This window comes from Lutjanus erythropterus, chromosome 23 (genome assembly GCF_056507025.1).
Source record: "Lutjanus erythropterus isolate fLutEry1 chromosome 23, fLutEry1.hap2, whole genome shotgun sequence".
NCBI lineage: Eukaryota > Metazoa > Chordata > Actinopteri > Lutjaniformes > Lutjanidae > Lutjanus > Lutjanus erythropterus.
The window spans coordinates 6,294,387-6,310,634 of NC_139339.1; the positions used below are offsets into that span (position 1 = coordinate 6,294,387).

The 16,248-nt window shown below is 40.2% G+C and overlaps 1 protein-coding gene across 1 annotated transcript; it reads right to left on the reverse strand.

Annotated features, from left to right (window-relative positions):
• Nucleotides 1–5,980: 5,980 nt before the first annotated feature.
• LOC146305553 (DNA damage-inducible transcript 4-like protein) lies at nucleotides 5,981–9,444 on the reverse strand. Its single transcript, XM_084712742.1, has 3 exons — nucleotides 9,296–9,444; nucleotides 8,919–9,065; nucleotides 5,981–7,446 (listed from the first exon to the last, which is right to left on the reverse strand). The coding sequence occupies exons 2-3, from the start codon at nucleotides 9,007–9,009 to the stop codon at nucleotides 6,956–6,958; spliced, it is 582 nt and encodes a 193-aa protein (XP_084568868.1). The 5' UTR covers nucleotides 9,010–9,065; nucleotides 9,296–9,444; the 3' UTR covers nucleotides 5,981–6,955.
• Nucleotides 9,445–16,248: the final 6,804 nt, after the last annotated feature.

A 16,248-nucleotide genomic window follows, 5' to 3' on the forward strand; every position in this document is an offset into this window, starting at 1 on the left:
AATAACACTCCATCCAAACGGCTGCAAATAGCATAGCAACATCCCAAATTATCCTTATTTTTTTTTTAGAAATACACTGCCATCAAATGCGTACATCATGTGCCTGTTAGGCCGATTTTATTTCATTTAGAAGCAGACGTAACAGTTTATTTCAGAACTTCATCCACTTGCCACTTAGTTACTCAACACGGTGCGTCTTCCTCAAGTTAATATAATACACACTCGACCCAAATAAAAATAAAATAAGACACCAAGTGAAGGCACTGCCTGTACTTTACACTGTGTTACACTCAGGACCCGGAGGTGTTTATGACCCGGCGCACCAATCAGTTTTAAATCATGTGCTCACAAATGCTGTATTTAGATTATGGGTGGCTGACCTCTTTTTTTTTTTCAAATATCGAGTTGATCAACAGTTCATGAAACATAATTCAAACAGCTGAAACAGCTGTTAAGAAGAAAAGGCTGGAAGGAAAGAACACTCAGCTGAATAAGCAGACAAATGGATTTCTTTATACATTTGAAGTTGTGCACTAAATATTTCCTGTGTAAAACCAGATCATTTAATGATTCCTGCTGAAACCTTGTCAGGGTGTTGACTCATCTCTGTGCTCATTTCTGTGGCTGGTTTCCATCAGGCTACCAGACTGTATTATCCTGAAAGAAGTTAATATTTGTGTGAGTCGACACGCACAAACCGCATATGTCTAAAACTAGAGGAGTGGATTTAGCAGAGTGCTGATCTCTGCCAGGCAAATTAATATTTGGCTTTCACCCCTTGGTAATCACCAGCATATTGATGAGTAACTGTTATTTAATCATCCGAGGAAGGAGGGGATCATGTTATCGTTTCTGCATGTGGGTGCACGAGTGAGTGAGTGAGTGAGTGAGTGTGCACGTGTATGATCAGTGGACCTACAGCTCGTCTGCAGCTAATCTCAAATAGCTGGACTAATCAGTTTAATATTTTTGTGCATGTTCATGACTGTATGCTGAAGCCTTTAAAAAAAAAAGCCTCATAAAAATATTGTTTTAATTACTTTTATGCCTTTATGTTTTTTTGGCTTGAGGCGTTGTGTTTCTAGGTCGTCCCTGTAGCGACTTCGGAGAACAAAAGGGTCGCTGAGAGGCTGAGGCCGGGCTTAACGCAAAAAAAAAATCACTGAGATACAAGAAAAATGCGTTTAACTTTTTATTAACGAAAAAGAATAATCGACTCATGATACCGTGCAAAAACTCATAAAGTGATCGCATTAATCAAAGAAAATAGCAGGAAAAAAAATAAGCAAAAAAATACAGCGACCTCGCTCACCCTCTCTCTCTGTCTCTCTGTGACCTTGGAAAAGATGAGCAGGTGCCTATATTAACCTAACATCGCTGCCCATATCCATGTTACCTACTTATTCCCTCATTAACATGATCACACGCACACCTACAAAAATATACACCTCTAAATTCATTCATGGCTCCTACAAACTCCTCTCCCTGCAGGCTGCCTCCTCCTCAGACTCAGGGAGCAAAGTGAAACACCGCAGGACGAGCACAACACAGTGAAATGACAAAAACGAGTGAGGACGTTCCCTCCACTGTAAGACGATCAGCTGTTTATAACTCTGTCAGTTGATGTAAAGTTCAGCCTGTTATCCTGAAAATAAAAGTCCACTCCCCTGAAAATAGACACTCTGGAGTTTCAGTTCATGCCTTCTGCAAGATTATTAAACAGACACCTACTCATTCAGAGAATATTCAGCATTAATTTGAACTCTGATTAATATGAAACAGAACAGGTTTTCTTGCACAGAATCTCTGATCTGATGATCTCTGATGACATATCATGGTCATATCATGATTTATTTAATTAAACATATTACTAAACTGAGATTTAAGTCTTTAATTGTGCAACAGGGCTCTGCTTAATTTTTTTTTTTTTATTTACTCATTTGAAACAGAGTTTTACTAAACTCTGATTGCAACTAATCTTAGATTAAATGGATCTTTGTTGGATGCAACCCAGCCAGTGTCTACAGTGATTCACTGTTCAGTCACATTGCCCTCAGTGCTAAGGTGTTGAAGTGCTACTTGGCAATGCAAAGCAGATTTCAAATTCCACTCACCGACATGCATGTCGCTGGCTCCAGCGGCGGCGAGAGGAGAGTGAAAGATTTGAATTTCAATACCTAGAAATCATGTGATATAGGTCAGTAAAGAGCAAACTCGTGTTTACCAACCAACTGTGTCTGGATGGAGGCTTCATCCTCTGCTGTGTGTTTTGATTTGTCAGCGCGGCTCAGGACCGCTGTAAAGTGACATTTGTGGACTTTTTTTTTCATCTTCTGCGTGAGATAAGCATTACAGCCTCAGACACACAGCGATAGACGGTCCAAAATCAGACCCTAGGCTATTTGCTACGTGGTGCCAAAGTGCCGGCAGGAGTGAATGAGTAAACAAGGATCTATTTCTATATCTATTTATATCCATTGTACTTTTTATAGATATACTATAGTGGATGGATATTTAAAGGGTAGATACACAAATACAGTCGAGTCTGATAAGACTGGCTGGGAATATCTTGTAAGATATGATAATGCAAAGGGAAAAAAAAGTTTGCTTACATAGATTGTATACAAACAGTCAGGGGACCCGTAAACATAGATAAACATATGTGGATTTCCATCTTCCCAGAAAGAGGTTGTCCTGTGCGTCAGAAGGAAACATCTTGGGAACTTGGGAACAAACAGGCCTATCCAGTGACTCGGACGCCCCACGGGGATGGAGAGGGGACGTAAAGGTAGTAAACATCTGTCAAGGCTGCAGTATGCACGGTGTAGGGCATGTGTGAGATAAGTCTGATCGGCGTGATGGACTCTGCAGCTGTGGCGGGGACAGACCCATTTCATAACACGGCAGCCACTGACACCTGTGCGGGTCGGGATGAATCGTGTTGACACCGACAATCTCAAGTACCACCAGTGGATTCGTGAGCCAAGTCAGTACAGTGCAGCTCAGCGTGAAAAGGCCTTCAGTACTTTTCCATGAGGCTGGAGGCTAGCATGATTATGTGGGCATGTCCCTCGGTTGGAGCATTTGTTGCCTCTGCCTTTCTTTGGATATACAGCATAAACCAAGGATGCAATACACTATCAATTTCACATTTTAAAAGGGACTGATTAGCAGGCTGGTAACATTCAGCAGTTTGACGAAGAGCGTGCCAATTTGGCTGCAGACCGGGCTAAACACTGTTGCCAAGGGTTAGATGAGAGAACTGACACCACTCGCATTTCTCTGTGTTAGCTGGTTAGCCTACAAAAAGAAACTGACCAAAGACCACCTGGCGGCTGCACCTCCAGTAGGACACTAAGAAAGTGGGTTACACCTGGTGTCAGATAGAACAGAAAGCTAACAGCAAAGAAATCTGGAGGTCCCTTGTTGCTGGCCAACTTATAGGGACAGCTAAGAGTGGTATCTTCTTTTTGTTGTCTATCCTTGGCATCAAAGTGGGAGGAATTTGATTTGAACACTGAAAAGCATGTCATGCTATTGCTAGCTAGCTAACTATCTTAGCTTAAAAGTTGAAGATTGTTTGACGCATTAATGTCATGATATTATTGGCTGAAATTGGTTGGTTCAAGCCTACATAAGTATACATCATATCAAAACATGATTGTATTTTGGTATGAGAATGCAAATAAATGTATTTATTTAATTTTTGGCATGTTTTAGTTTGACTGGGGATGTGATCTAAAAGGGTTAAAAGACATTTTTCTGTTTCATCTCCACTTTAAAATATAATCATATGAAGAACAATTATAAGAAACATGACATTTAGATCCTTATGAGACAATAAAAGCTGATTTATGATATTTAGTAATGCATACTGGTATCCAGGCCCACCAGTGAATCTCCACTGACAGTTTACAGTGTTTTACACATTTATGGACTCAACAATGCAAACTTGTGTCGCTGACCCACATTGGCACAGCAGGAGAAAGGGATCAGGCGTGTGACGCCGAGTAAATGATCACTGGTGCTTTGTCCCTTCACAATGAGAGCGTCGCGTCTTGCACAAGATCATGTGGTTCTGTCATTAACCTACTGTAACTACATCACCCTGTTCACATGTTTGTGCATGAATGACGTGACCATGTAAGTGGTAAAACCTTAACACAAAGTAGTGCACCGTTAGGTCAATAGCTTACCTCAGACCGTGCATTCACAAACACAAGAGGCCGAACGAGGAGGAAAAAGGTCAGGAGCACAAATGTCATTACTACAAATGTCCCACGCAAGTGTCACAATCTTTACTTCATTTGAATCTCATTTGTACAGCTCACTAACGGAGGCCCACAAAATCACTATGGAGACGCCTCCATTAAAGACGGCGAGAGAAATGTCACACAAACTCTGCAGGTTCACACAACACGCAGCTGATGTGCTTATGTAAACAGCTACAGCAGTGGATGTGCACAAACTGTGCTACTTATGGCAGTTATGATCCAACAGTGTTTCTCAGGAGACCTGAAGGAGCAGATGAAGTCAACAGAACATTAATAGTGATAACTGTAAGAACTTGCAGAATTAAATAAAAGAGCAGTATGTAGCACTTGTATGAGCAAAAATGAGTGCAGCGGTCCAAATAGCGAGTTGGAGCCACAGACTGTACATAAAATAGGTAAAGATCCTATTTAACATATGATCTATGGTTGTTTCCCCTCACCCCTTCCTCTCCAGACTCCAGAAGCTCCAGCAGGAGTGAAGCACGCATGCAACATCGTAAACTGACAAGATACCAAAGATAACAAGCAAAGACGGATCCTACACTGTAACTTGATCAGCTGTTTAGAACTGTCAGCTGTCTGTCAATGTAAAGTTAAACCCGTTATCCTGAAAACAAAAGCCCGCTGCTCCAAAAATACACACTCTGGACTTTGAGTTAATTGGTCTCACTCAACATATTGCTCAATTTGACTGTTGTAAACATCTATGGTTTCTTCAGGATTACTGATGATCTCTTGCAGCTCATAAACACTAGCAGGAAATGGATAAATGGAAAGTTATTCCAGCCCAGAATGGAAGGGAACGTGGCTGCAGCTTTGATGACAGTGAAACAAGTATTTCAACTTAACATGTTTCCTTGATCTCTGATCATATATCATAATAATTTTATGCTTTATTACAGTAAATATATCTCAGATGTAAAGGCAACTCACTGCAATAGATTTGCAAATGTTTTACCAATTACTTATCTCTGAGGTATTTTACTTTTGTTTAAAGTTGAATCTTTGAATTTGAGAAACCCAAAAAATTACATTTTAAAAATTGAGTAAACTTCATATAAAAACATTTAACATTCAGGCACCTAAATAATGATAAATCAGACTCGGTATCCAACTTTTGAAATACATTTTTAGTTTCTAAACCTCAAAGATTGAAGTTTACGTAAAGAAGAAAAGTCGATTCAACTAAAGATTATAGGTCATAAAACTTTATTTCAAAACTCAAGACTTGGGGCTAAACCCCATAAATCTATTGGGCTAAGTTGTGTTGATTTTGTTTTATGGTGTGGTGACTTTCATGTCAAGCTAGAGATTGTTAAGAGTAACACAAACCAGGGATTGTGGTGAGATGCTGATCACTGGAAGCCGACTTGTAAGTAGAGAAAAATGTTGTACTCTGATTCCATATGTCTATTTTATCAAAATAAAAGAAATACATATGAAGCCAGAGTGTGTGACACTTTTTTACGTTCAAACTAAGAATTCTTGTCATAGTCGTCAGAACGAGGCATAATAAACATCACATTCTTGCAGAGATCTTGTTGTGCCTGTTCTGTTGAAAAAGCCTGCATTGTCCCGCTGCTGCCTGCCCACTCCAGGCTTAGCGGGCTCCGTCACGGCTCCAGAATATGCACAGTAATGTTTTGTGACTGCTGAACAAACAATTATTCAGACTCTGAACAAACTGCAACGAGTCAAACGGAAAATGAGGTTTAGATTTTTTTTATTGTCCAATAGACAAGACCTACTTTCCTTCAAGAGAAAATTTAAAAAAAGAAAAAAAACTTTAAGGAATTCACCAAAAATCACAAATTACCAGCTGGACCTCCAGTAATTTCTTTGCACGTCCCGGTTTGACAAATTACATAAAAACAAATAAGCTTTTACATTTGGGGTGAACCATCCTTTTAATAATCTATAAAGGCTCTGCATCGAAAAGGCGCATCAGGAGGAGGGGGTATAAAAATAAAAACGCAGTAAAACATTTACACTAAACATACACATAGCTGTGATCCAAGTGAAAAAAAGAAATGTACATTTCATTTTAAGGCATCCACATTGCCCTAGTGTGAGAAGCCCACACCACGACAGCAGCATCGTCACAGGACATTCAGTCTTAAAAACATCCGCAGCCCTAAATACAGCATTACACAGCTAGCTACATATGGCCCCCAAAGACTAAGTTTCAGTCTCCTAGTTAAGCCTAGGTGTGTTTACTGCTGCTGAACACATTCAACGGAACTGGACACGAGCAGACGCATCAACAAAGTGGCTAGTGTCTTCAACAAAAGTGTACCCACAGTATGTCCCTCTCAAACATGTTGATGTGAACATGGTTTTACATTCATCTGCAAATTGTACTATTTAAAAATTGTGTCAGAGCAACAAGTGCTCCAGTTAGAAAAACAAAAAACACCCAGAATATTACAATTTTGCTGATAAAAGTTCATTTTTAGAAAGCAAAACCCAGAACTATCAGGCTCATGTATGCAAAAGCTTTTTAACTAAAATGCATCCCAAGCTCCAAACTGAACCAACTGGCTACTAACAGTTAAACTGACAAACTATATTGTACAAAAACACTGTAGAAAATCTGACACCCCTGGAGTGTCAGTTACATTTGGGCAGAAGTGCGTTTACCCACAGGAAACCCGATACCCCCCTCTAATCCCTCCCATAGTTCAGCACTCCTCTACCACGGTGCCAGCCGAGGAGGAGTACAGTTTTTTTTTGACGAGCCGGAAACCTGGACTCAGCTTGAGTACGTGTCTGAAAGTCGGACCGAAGCAGGTTCCCATGAAAAGGAAGTCCCGCAGGCTGGGCCAGGCGGTGCCGTCCTGCTTGAACACGAGAGTCAGCTCGAACGTGGGCACCACGGTGGCATCGTACACGATGCGCTCCAGCCGCTTGCAGCCCTTGTCCAGCTCCAGGTGGACGTAGAGGACGCAGCCGCGCAGCCCGCAAGGCTCACAGGACGCCAGCCGCAGGACCTCGCGAGCTATCCTCCGCGTGAGCTTCTCCGGTACCAGCACAAAGGAGCAGTGCAGCGTCGTCTTCTTGGCTCGTGACAGGCAGTTTTCAAACATCTTGGCCAGCTGTTGACAGGTTCTGTCCTCAGTGACGTCTGCATTCCTCTGGGGCTCAGCCAGGCAGTGATCCCAGAAATCCAGTTCTAGGAAAACAAAGTTTAACATTTAAGTAACAGGCAGCCATCTTATTTAAATAATCACACTGCAACAAGTCAATAAATCACTGTCAAACTGTCAACTATTAAATAATCGCCAACTATCTTCATGATTGAATCATTGTTAAGAGTAATTTTTAAAGAAAAAAACTGGACAAGTTCTCAGATTTCAGCTTCATAAATGTGAGTATTTTTTACTTATTTTGCTCTGTTATGACACTAAACAGAATATCTGTGTTGTAGCCAAAACAAGACATTTTGAGGCTTTGGAAAACAGCGATCATGTGAACATTTTCCAACATTTTCTGGATCAGTTTTATGAAACTAATCGATTAATCGAGAAAATGATCGGCAGATTAATCAATACTGAAAATACAGCCCCAAACTGCAAGATAGCCTGTGAATGATCAAATAATGTGACGATTATTTTCTCAAGAATCATTCAGTCTACAAAATGTGACAATATGGTGACAAATACTGATCACAGCTTCCCAGAGCCCAAAGTCATGTTTGACACAAACCCAGAAACTCTTCATGAAAGATTAAAAAAAAAAGCAGTAAATTCTTATATTTACAAAGATGAAACCACAAATATAATGTAAAATATAAAACATTTATGCTTAAAAACGACAAATGGTTGATCTATTAACAAAACTGGAGCTGCAACTAAATTATTTTTTATTGACTCTATCGATTTATTAGCCGTTTGGTCTATAAAATATTTGTAAAATATCGATCAGCACTTCCAAACACTCAACTATCTTGTCCACACCCCAAAGATATTCAGGTTACCATCATAAACGAGCAAAGAAACCAGAAAACATTCACATCTAAAGAAGCTGGAATCAGAGAATTATGCCGTGATTTATCAAAACAGCTGGCGATTAATTTAATAAACGATTAATCGTTGCAGCTCTAACCAATATAGCCTGCAAGTGATTTTCTTTCAACCGACTCATTGATTAAACGACTAATCATTGCAGCTCTACTCCAGGACACGACAGGTTTTTCATGATGAACATGCACAAATCACATTAAGGTGCTTCTTTAGTTTTGACCACATATATATAAGTGGTTGAGAGAATTGAGCTGCCTTTTCCTCCCCTGGTTGTGTTGTTAGGACAGTCTCACATGAGGAAAAGAAGGATGGACATCACGCACACAGTCTAAACAGTCTAAACCCTTAAGACAGGAACCAAACCAGTCATAATACAGATTCTGCGATACAATAATTCAGCTTTGGAAGGAAAAATCCTGTTATATGTGCCATTCTGGGCAGGCTGGTGTTGTGTAGAGAGGCTGAAGGGATGACTTCATCCTCTGTTGACTTCCCCCTCCCCTCCACTGCTGCAGCCATGCACCACACTGGGATAAACAAGCAGCACACAAGTGGAAGTCTCCAGCAACCAGCAGCTCATCCACACACAAAACAAAAAAACACGCACAGAAAAAGCCGACACCTTTCTCGATGCAAGCCTGGTCATATCTTCGGTCAACCAATTCCGAGATGCACTCGCTGCTTTTGGTCTTCAGTGTGCTTGTGGCAACCATGGTGACGGTCTCGATTCGTCCAGGAGTGGGATGTTTTCCCTGCGGTTTGAGCAAAGCTGCACGAAAAACCACGACAGAAGAAGAAGGAGAAAACGCGTCAGTGCGACCATTGTTTCCAGCTCAATAAGGGACAGGTGGCTCGTTAAGGTAGCAGACGATATAAACGTGCCTTTTTACAAAACAACCCGCTACTTTTCCGACAAAACACAAGTTTTAGCTGCACTACTTTACAGAGGCTGTTCGTTTCTAGCAGGCGGACATTCGCTCTGAATATTAAACGACTTACCTTAAATATTATTTAGTGCAAAATAATTCAATTTAAATAGTTTCTCAGAAATAAATTCACACTCGCACGGCGTTTCTCCCTCACACACTAACTAACACACACACAGACACACAAACACACTGCAGCAGGCACAAACTTCTGAGGAATATTTATACATTCATCCTGCTCAGCTGACTCGAGGGTTTGACCAATCACGGCGCGCTTCACGCCCCCCGACGTAGCGACGCCGCTCCTCTCCGATTTGCTGCGAAACAGCGTTTTAAATTAAATAACTGACCAATGCTTGGGGAGAATATTTGTGTTGCTACGTGGACAGAGGTAAGATGTTATTGATGATGATGTTATTTTTTTTAATAAAGGGATGTTTTGTGGGGTTCAGTGGAAGGATATTTTAATTTCTTTTGTCTTTCTTTCTTTCCAACACACATACCTCCCCTCCTCTTAAGAAAGAAGCAAAAAAAGTTAAAAATAATAATGCTAATAAAAACTAAGCAAATGCAGGAAAAATACCTAAACAAAAAACCAAAATAAATTGAAAAACTAACCACCAGTTAAAAAAGAGAGGTCTGCAACCTGCATGCATGCAGCTCTTCAGCCCCTCTCCTGTGGCTCCCTGTGGCTTTGACAAAAAAAATATTATTATTATAACTTTTACATTTCAATTTTCATTTATCAGTGTCTAAAGTGATTCTAACACTCTCCAATTGAATAAAACTGTAGCTTATGAAGAAACAGCCTACGCCTATGGCTCAGTGCCTTTTCCTCTGGCCAGTCTTATGTCTCCCCTGAGAAGAAGAACTGAGAATTTAACAGTTGCGCCTCCAGACAGATTTTTTTTTCTCTTGTGGACAAAAATTGCTCATTTGACGGTAACTGGTGCTGACCTCTGGGCTACAACAGTTCATATCAGGTTTATCCAAGTTTTTGAGCAAAAAAAAAAAAGAAACATGTTGATACTAGTTTTAATTGAAATACAGAATGACAAACAAAATTTTAGCTGCAGCAACTTGTTCTTTACCCCTGAGATCTTTAAATTTTGTGGTTTGATGGTGGAAAAAAAATTCTTAATCTGTGGTTTTAGCAAATTTTAGACCCCTCTTTGTTGTTGTTAAATTCTATGGATTTCCCCCCCGTTTCATCTTCTTTTAAATCTTGAAAGTAAATATTTGTTGCTCCCAAGTATTGTAACTTTAGTAAATCAACTGAACTTTATATTTCACAATCAGACCTTTGATTAGACTACTAATAAATATTATATTAGGCTAAAGGTTGTATTTATTCCAATTTTAACAAAGAATTGACAGTTCCTAAGCCCCGCCCTTTTTGGAAATTTAAGCCAAATTTCTCCTTTCCTGTTTCCTGTAGAGTACTTATGTGTTAGGCTTGTCTATGTTCAAAAGAAAACCAAATTTTGAAGATGATAACTGATGTTAGCAAAACACTCACTAACTAGCTAGCTAATCTACATCGATCACTACCTACCTAGTTAGCTAGCGTTTTGATACTACTGCCCAACTTAAAATGTGACGATGTACACATGTCGCCTTTACAGACCACCAAGAAACATCTGGTTTTCTTTGCAACATAGATAAGCCCAGTACATCCAGGAAACAGGACAGGAGAAAGTCGACTCTGCTGGGTGCCATGCTTGCTCAGTTGTTATTGGAGAACAGAGCAAAAAGGGGCGGGGCTTAGGAAGGGTCAATTGTTGAAAAGGAGAGTAAACGCATTTTAAAAACTAAGCCATGGGTAGCGTTTTCTGCAGAACTGACACATTCAAACTTGGTTACTGATCTTGAAATAAGAGGCAGAGGCATGAATGTGGAGTTTCTTGGCTTGACCGCAAGAGCATTGCTTTGGATCCCTCACACACATCAATCCAAGAGGATCTGCAGCAAAATGAAACATTATTAGTGGTTGCCATGTGAGAAAATACCCACAAATTGGAGCCCAGAGAGTGAATGAGTGGCTTTCACCTCCGACTGACATGTAATTACGTGCAAAATAAGCAACATATTCACCCAGATGCATGTCTAAAACAAATCAAAACAGACTTCTGTAGCTTTTTCCCGGCTTATGCCGCGGCCCTTTACATAATGAAGGGGGAAGCCCCTGCTCGACCGGGTTTGCTGAGCCAAAATATCTCAGTTTACTGTACTTGTGTGAGTGTGTACATTTGGCAGGTAAAACAGTGAGCACAGTTGTTCAGCTCATCAGCAGTTTATCCCTCATCATAGACCGTCTCAACAGAAAATTTTCTCCCAGTAACTAGATCTGCCCTCTCTTACCCCCAGCAGCTCTGCTGGCTAAAGGGTAATGGAATCCAGAGAGAGAGAGTGCTTTCCTCCAGTCACATGGGGAGAACTAGATATGCCTCAGAAAAAAAGTCACATGCTTTAGCTAGTGTTACTGCCTTTCTGGATGCAGGCATATATTGTGTAAAACACTGGATAAGCAAAGCTTTTGTTTAAGTTATGCATGAAAGACGTATGATATTATCAGGGGATAACATTAAGCATTCAGGCTGTGTGATAACCTGAATGTTTAAAAATTAATAGCAACAATATTGATTTGATCAGCTGTAATGCATGCATGACAAAGACAGAGTCGAGACCACAGTTCAAAAATGCATCGCGTCAGCTGTAATTACGACAGTGAGGTTTGACCTGGATTTACGTTGACTATACAAGGTCACTATGTTGCTGAGAAAGCGATCATTCTGATCCAGTGGCCCACATTTTCATTTTCAGCATAAAAAGTTAACAAGCAGGAACTGACTTGTTATGCAGGTCAAACAAGTTGAAAATAGTATCATATTCAATATTCTTACATTCTTGAGCTTTCTTTCAATAGTTGCTGAGAAAAGGGAAAAAAACACTTTATAGTAGATTTAATGTCCATCTCTTATCTGCAGATGCTGTCGTAACTTGTGGGGTAATTGTGCAGCAACGTCTACAGCAGATGCATACAGGACAAACCAGTAAAATATTTAGTTGTGACAGTAACGTCACTCCATGCAAACTCAGGCTGTGAGGAAGCTGGGGCAAAAAAAATAGATAGTGAAAAGGGCACCAGCTACATTCGGTGGGGCACCAGCATGCAAAAAAGTCATGATGCATTTATTATAAAACAGTTCCAAACCCTTTTGTAGCATGTAGGCCAGCCATTACAGCACTGCATTGTTGTCTCCACTGAAAGATCACCACACGGGCCCTAGCCTGCATCACATTTTCTTTATTTTAAGTGCAACCATTAGTGCAATGAATTATGTTTTCTCCTCTAAAGGCACTCTATAAGCACTTTATCATATTTTCTCCATTAGAAGAGCATCAAAGAGGCCACTTTATCATGTTTCCTTACACCCTTGGCTACTGCAGGGAATGTTATCATGTTTTATCAACCAGTGATTCCATGGATAACCAATGCAAATGAGTGAAAGAAAGCAGAAGATCCATACCAGTGAAAATCAACATGCTATCTTGGGCACAAGGCAAACAAAGTGATTTCTCTTTACACAATTGACCCCTGTAGGTCCCACCACTCTGCTCTGTGTTCCAGTAACAGTAGAGCAATAAAGCAGTAAATATACCCCAGCAACACATTTTAACCACCAATTTTGGTTTTGTTTTTGACATAAATGAGCCTCGCGCATAGCATTTAAGTACAGAAAACAGGGAAGAAGAGAGTGGACTGCGGTATCAAGCTTGCTCAACTGTTATTGAAGCACAGAGCGAAACGGGCCGCGTTTAGGAAGGATCAGTTGTGAAGCTTTCAGGGATACAGCCATCTCAACAAAAATGCTGTGAGAGCCTATCATAAGTGTGCAGAAAGAGAAAGTTATTTAAACTTAACCAACTTTTTTAATGCGCTGTTCCTTCTGACTATAGCTTTCTGATCACAGCTTGATTAAAAAAACTTGTAATCTCAGTTGGATTTCATTTGTTAATAAAAGCTAATTGAATCTCTCTCTTTTGCGATGACAATAACAGATAAAGTTAAAGAGCAGAGGCCAGTAATGTGAAGCACTCCTGCCTTTGACCTTCACTCCCTGTCGGTAAGTCGAGTCAACCAAAATCTGCTTGTGAATTTGCTCCATGTGCCAACTCCTGTTTCCCTGAATGAGGCAGAAGATAAAACGTGTTGTGTTTCAGGTTACTGATCCATCGCAGCAGTTCGGATGAACCTTCTGTTATCCCCCGTCAAGACCCGCGGTATGTCAGGCTGGCAGCACTTTCCGCACGGTGAAACGTGCCCCTTGTTGCACCCTCCTCTCTCCCCCATGAAATTTAACAACAGCAGCCTCTTTGCTGAGTTGCATTTCTCTATCTCCACTGGAGATAACTGGTTGCATGTGCAGGAGTATTCCTCGTGCAGAACAGAGCCTTGCTGGTCTTGCACACAGCTGACATGACTTTATTAAGGACGCAAATTCTCTCAAGTGAAAAGCTGGAAAAACTGTAGTATAACAATCTTATTTGTTAGAGCACAAGACAAAATATACCCGTAGTCATCATTTATTCAGATAAGTCTTGGTCCTTTGAATGAGATTGCTCTTCATGTTCACAGCTCCTCTTCAACTCTGACCTTAAAAGGACACTTTTGCAGTTAACTGTTTTATTTACTGTTATAAATATAAACTGCACAACATTCTCACTGCTTAGAATATGAAGATAATTTGCTGCTAAACTACAAACATCAGATAGACAATAAATTCCATAGCTGGTTTTAATGCATCTTTTCTGTCACTTGGTGGAATGTAACTGAGTACCTTTACTTAAGTACATTTTTGAGTTACTTCTACTTTACGTGAGTATTTCTATTTTATGCGACTTTATAATTCTACTTCACTACATTTTTTTGATAACTAATTATTTTGCAGATTTAAATTATTAGTTAAGAATATAAATTAACTACCTAACTTTGTTTGACTCCATCCAACAGCATCCAATCAGGTTGCAGGAGAAAACCATGAAGAACTAACAGTGCTTCACTTCAGCTGGAAAAAATTATACCAAAGGTTCATGTATTAAAACTACGCTTTGGTCGACAAAATGCAAAATGTGCAAAATTATAGCTGGACGATGGAACAACTTGCAACTTTGCTCAAAATTTGAGGTTGTGCAAAGAGCAGTAAATTAAAGCTAATGTTTACATAGTTAATGCATGGTAAACATTAACTTAACAGCTAAATAACTTTATTATTTAAGCTGGAAACTCACTGTTACGGTCACAGATCTAAGATGAACCCACATGCATAGGTAAGATTAGAAAACAAGTCTTTTATTTAAGAACAGGAAAAGGGATGGGTGGCTGGTGTAATTTGATGTCGTGGCTCTCAGGCTGGCTTAGGCTGTGGAAAAAGACAAGCAGACAGGTGAGAATTCTGTGGGTAGAAAAAAAAAACGGTGTCAGGCAGGCGGAGGGTAAATCAAACAGCAAACTAGTTAAAGCACTGAGTTGGGTGAGTGGATGTTGGCGCTGACTTCTTCTACTGAAGCTGTGAATCCTTGATGACAGCCAGGTGTGTTGCTTTTTTTGGGCCATTCTGCATAATGAGTAATTTTACTTTTGGTACTTTAGATGCTAGTGCTAACATTTTGAATGAAGAACTTTAACCTGTAACAGTTTTTTCTTAAATAAAAGTTGAGAATATTTCTTCCACCGCTGCTTGTGGCTGATAAATCTGTTATTTAACATGAGGAAGTAGAACAGACCAAATCCCACTCACGTCAGTGGACTATCTGACGAACACAAGGGCTCCACAGAGAGACGTTTTCTCTGCAGCAATATCACATCTCTAATCCTGTCTCATTTAGAGTCCCAAATTAAAAATAAGAAATGTGCAATATTATGTTTCAGCCTCCATGTGGGCCCGTTATTATGCATTCAAGACAGCGTGAACATCCCCCCCAAAAAAGTTATGTTCTCCAGAGGAACACTCATAAGGGAGCAATTTTCATTGTGCACACGTCACAGATTTAGAAATTTAATATGTGGAAATTGCCTCCATTAGTTCTCTGAAGCATACAGTAACTTTCAATCAATGAGACTGCTGCCTCACAAAGGCAAGATTCATAAAGGTTCTGTTCTGTAATGACAGAAAAAGGCGCTCGGTTGAAATGAATTTTTATATTGATTTGTCTCTGTCAGAGAAACGTGGATGTATGTGAGCTGTAGAGTGAAGCTGAGGGAGTCTGGCATGTCATCCTGACTGTAACTCAGCCACGCCACAGCTGCTGTTGCATTATAGTAGTGTATGATGGGCCCTCTGCCAGTCTGCCCACTGTCTCTGTGTGGGCGATGTGCCCACAGTCGAAGCTGTTACCCAGTCTCAGTTTACAAAGGCCACGCAGAGAGAGAGCCAGTCCTCATAACCCTGTGTGTGAATTTATTCAAAATGGAGGTCAGGGCCGCAAAATGGCAAAAGTCATTTGAATTAATGATGGAACTTAACTCGTTCTATGTAAAAATTACTCTGTAAAGACATGGTGACATTGGCTGTGAGCGTGTCTGTCCTTCGCTGTGTGATGACGATCAAGCGGAGTGAGATTTTGACACCGGCTGTCTAAATGTCACTCCTCTGTCAACAACCTCATGAAACCTCTCCGCAATAAACACCAGCTTATGAACTGGAGGCACAAACATGGTGTTCTTTCACTGTTTTCTGTTAGCTGCTTGCTCCCTCTAGTGGTCAGTCACTGACCTGACACTGTTGGTGGTTATCTGGGTCACATCCAGCATATTGCACCTCACTTATAAGCAATAACTAGGAAAACACATAACATCTGCAGCCACATAAGAGATGCTGCAAATAACAAATACATGAGGCTAAAACGGTCATTTTAGAGCTAAGATTATTGACTTAATACATGTTGTAGATGTTTGAAATAACCTATACTCACTGTATGTTATTAGGTTATAATCCCAGTTCCAAAAAAGTTGGTATGCTACAA

Coding starts and splice junctions, on each gene's coding strand:
- LOC146305553 (XM_084712742.1), bottom strand. CDS start 9,009: ATGGTTGCCACAAGCACACTGAAGACCAAAAGCAGCGAGTGCATCTCG. Junction 7,447..8,918: donor CCAGGCTTGCATCGAGAAAG/GTGTCGGCTTTT, acceptor TTGTTTTCCTAG/AACTGGATTTCTGGGATCAC.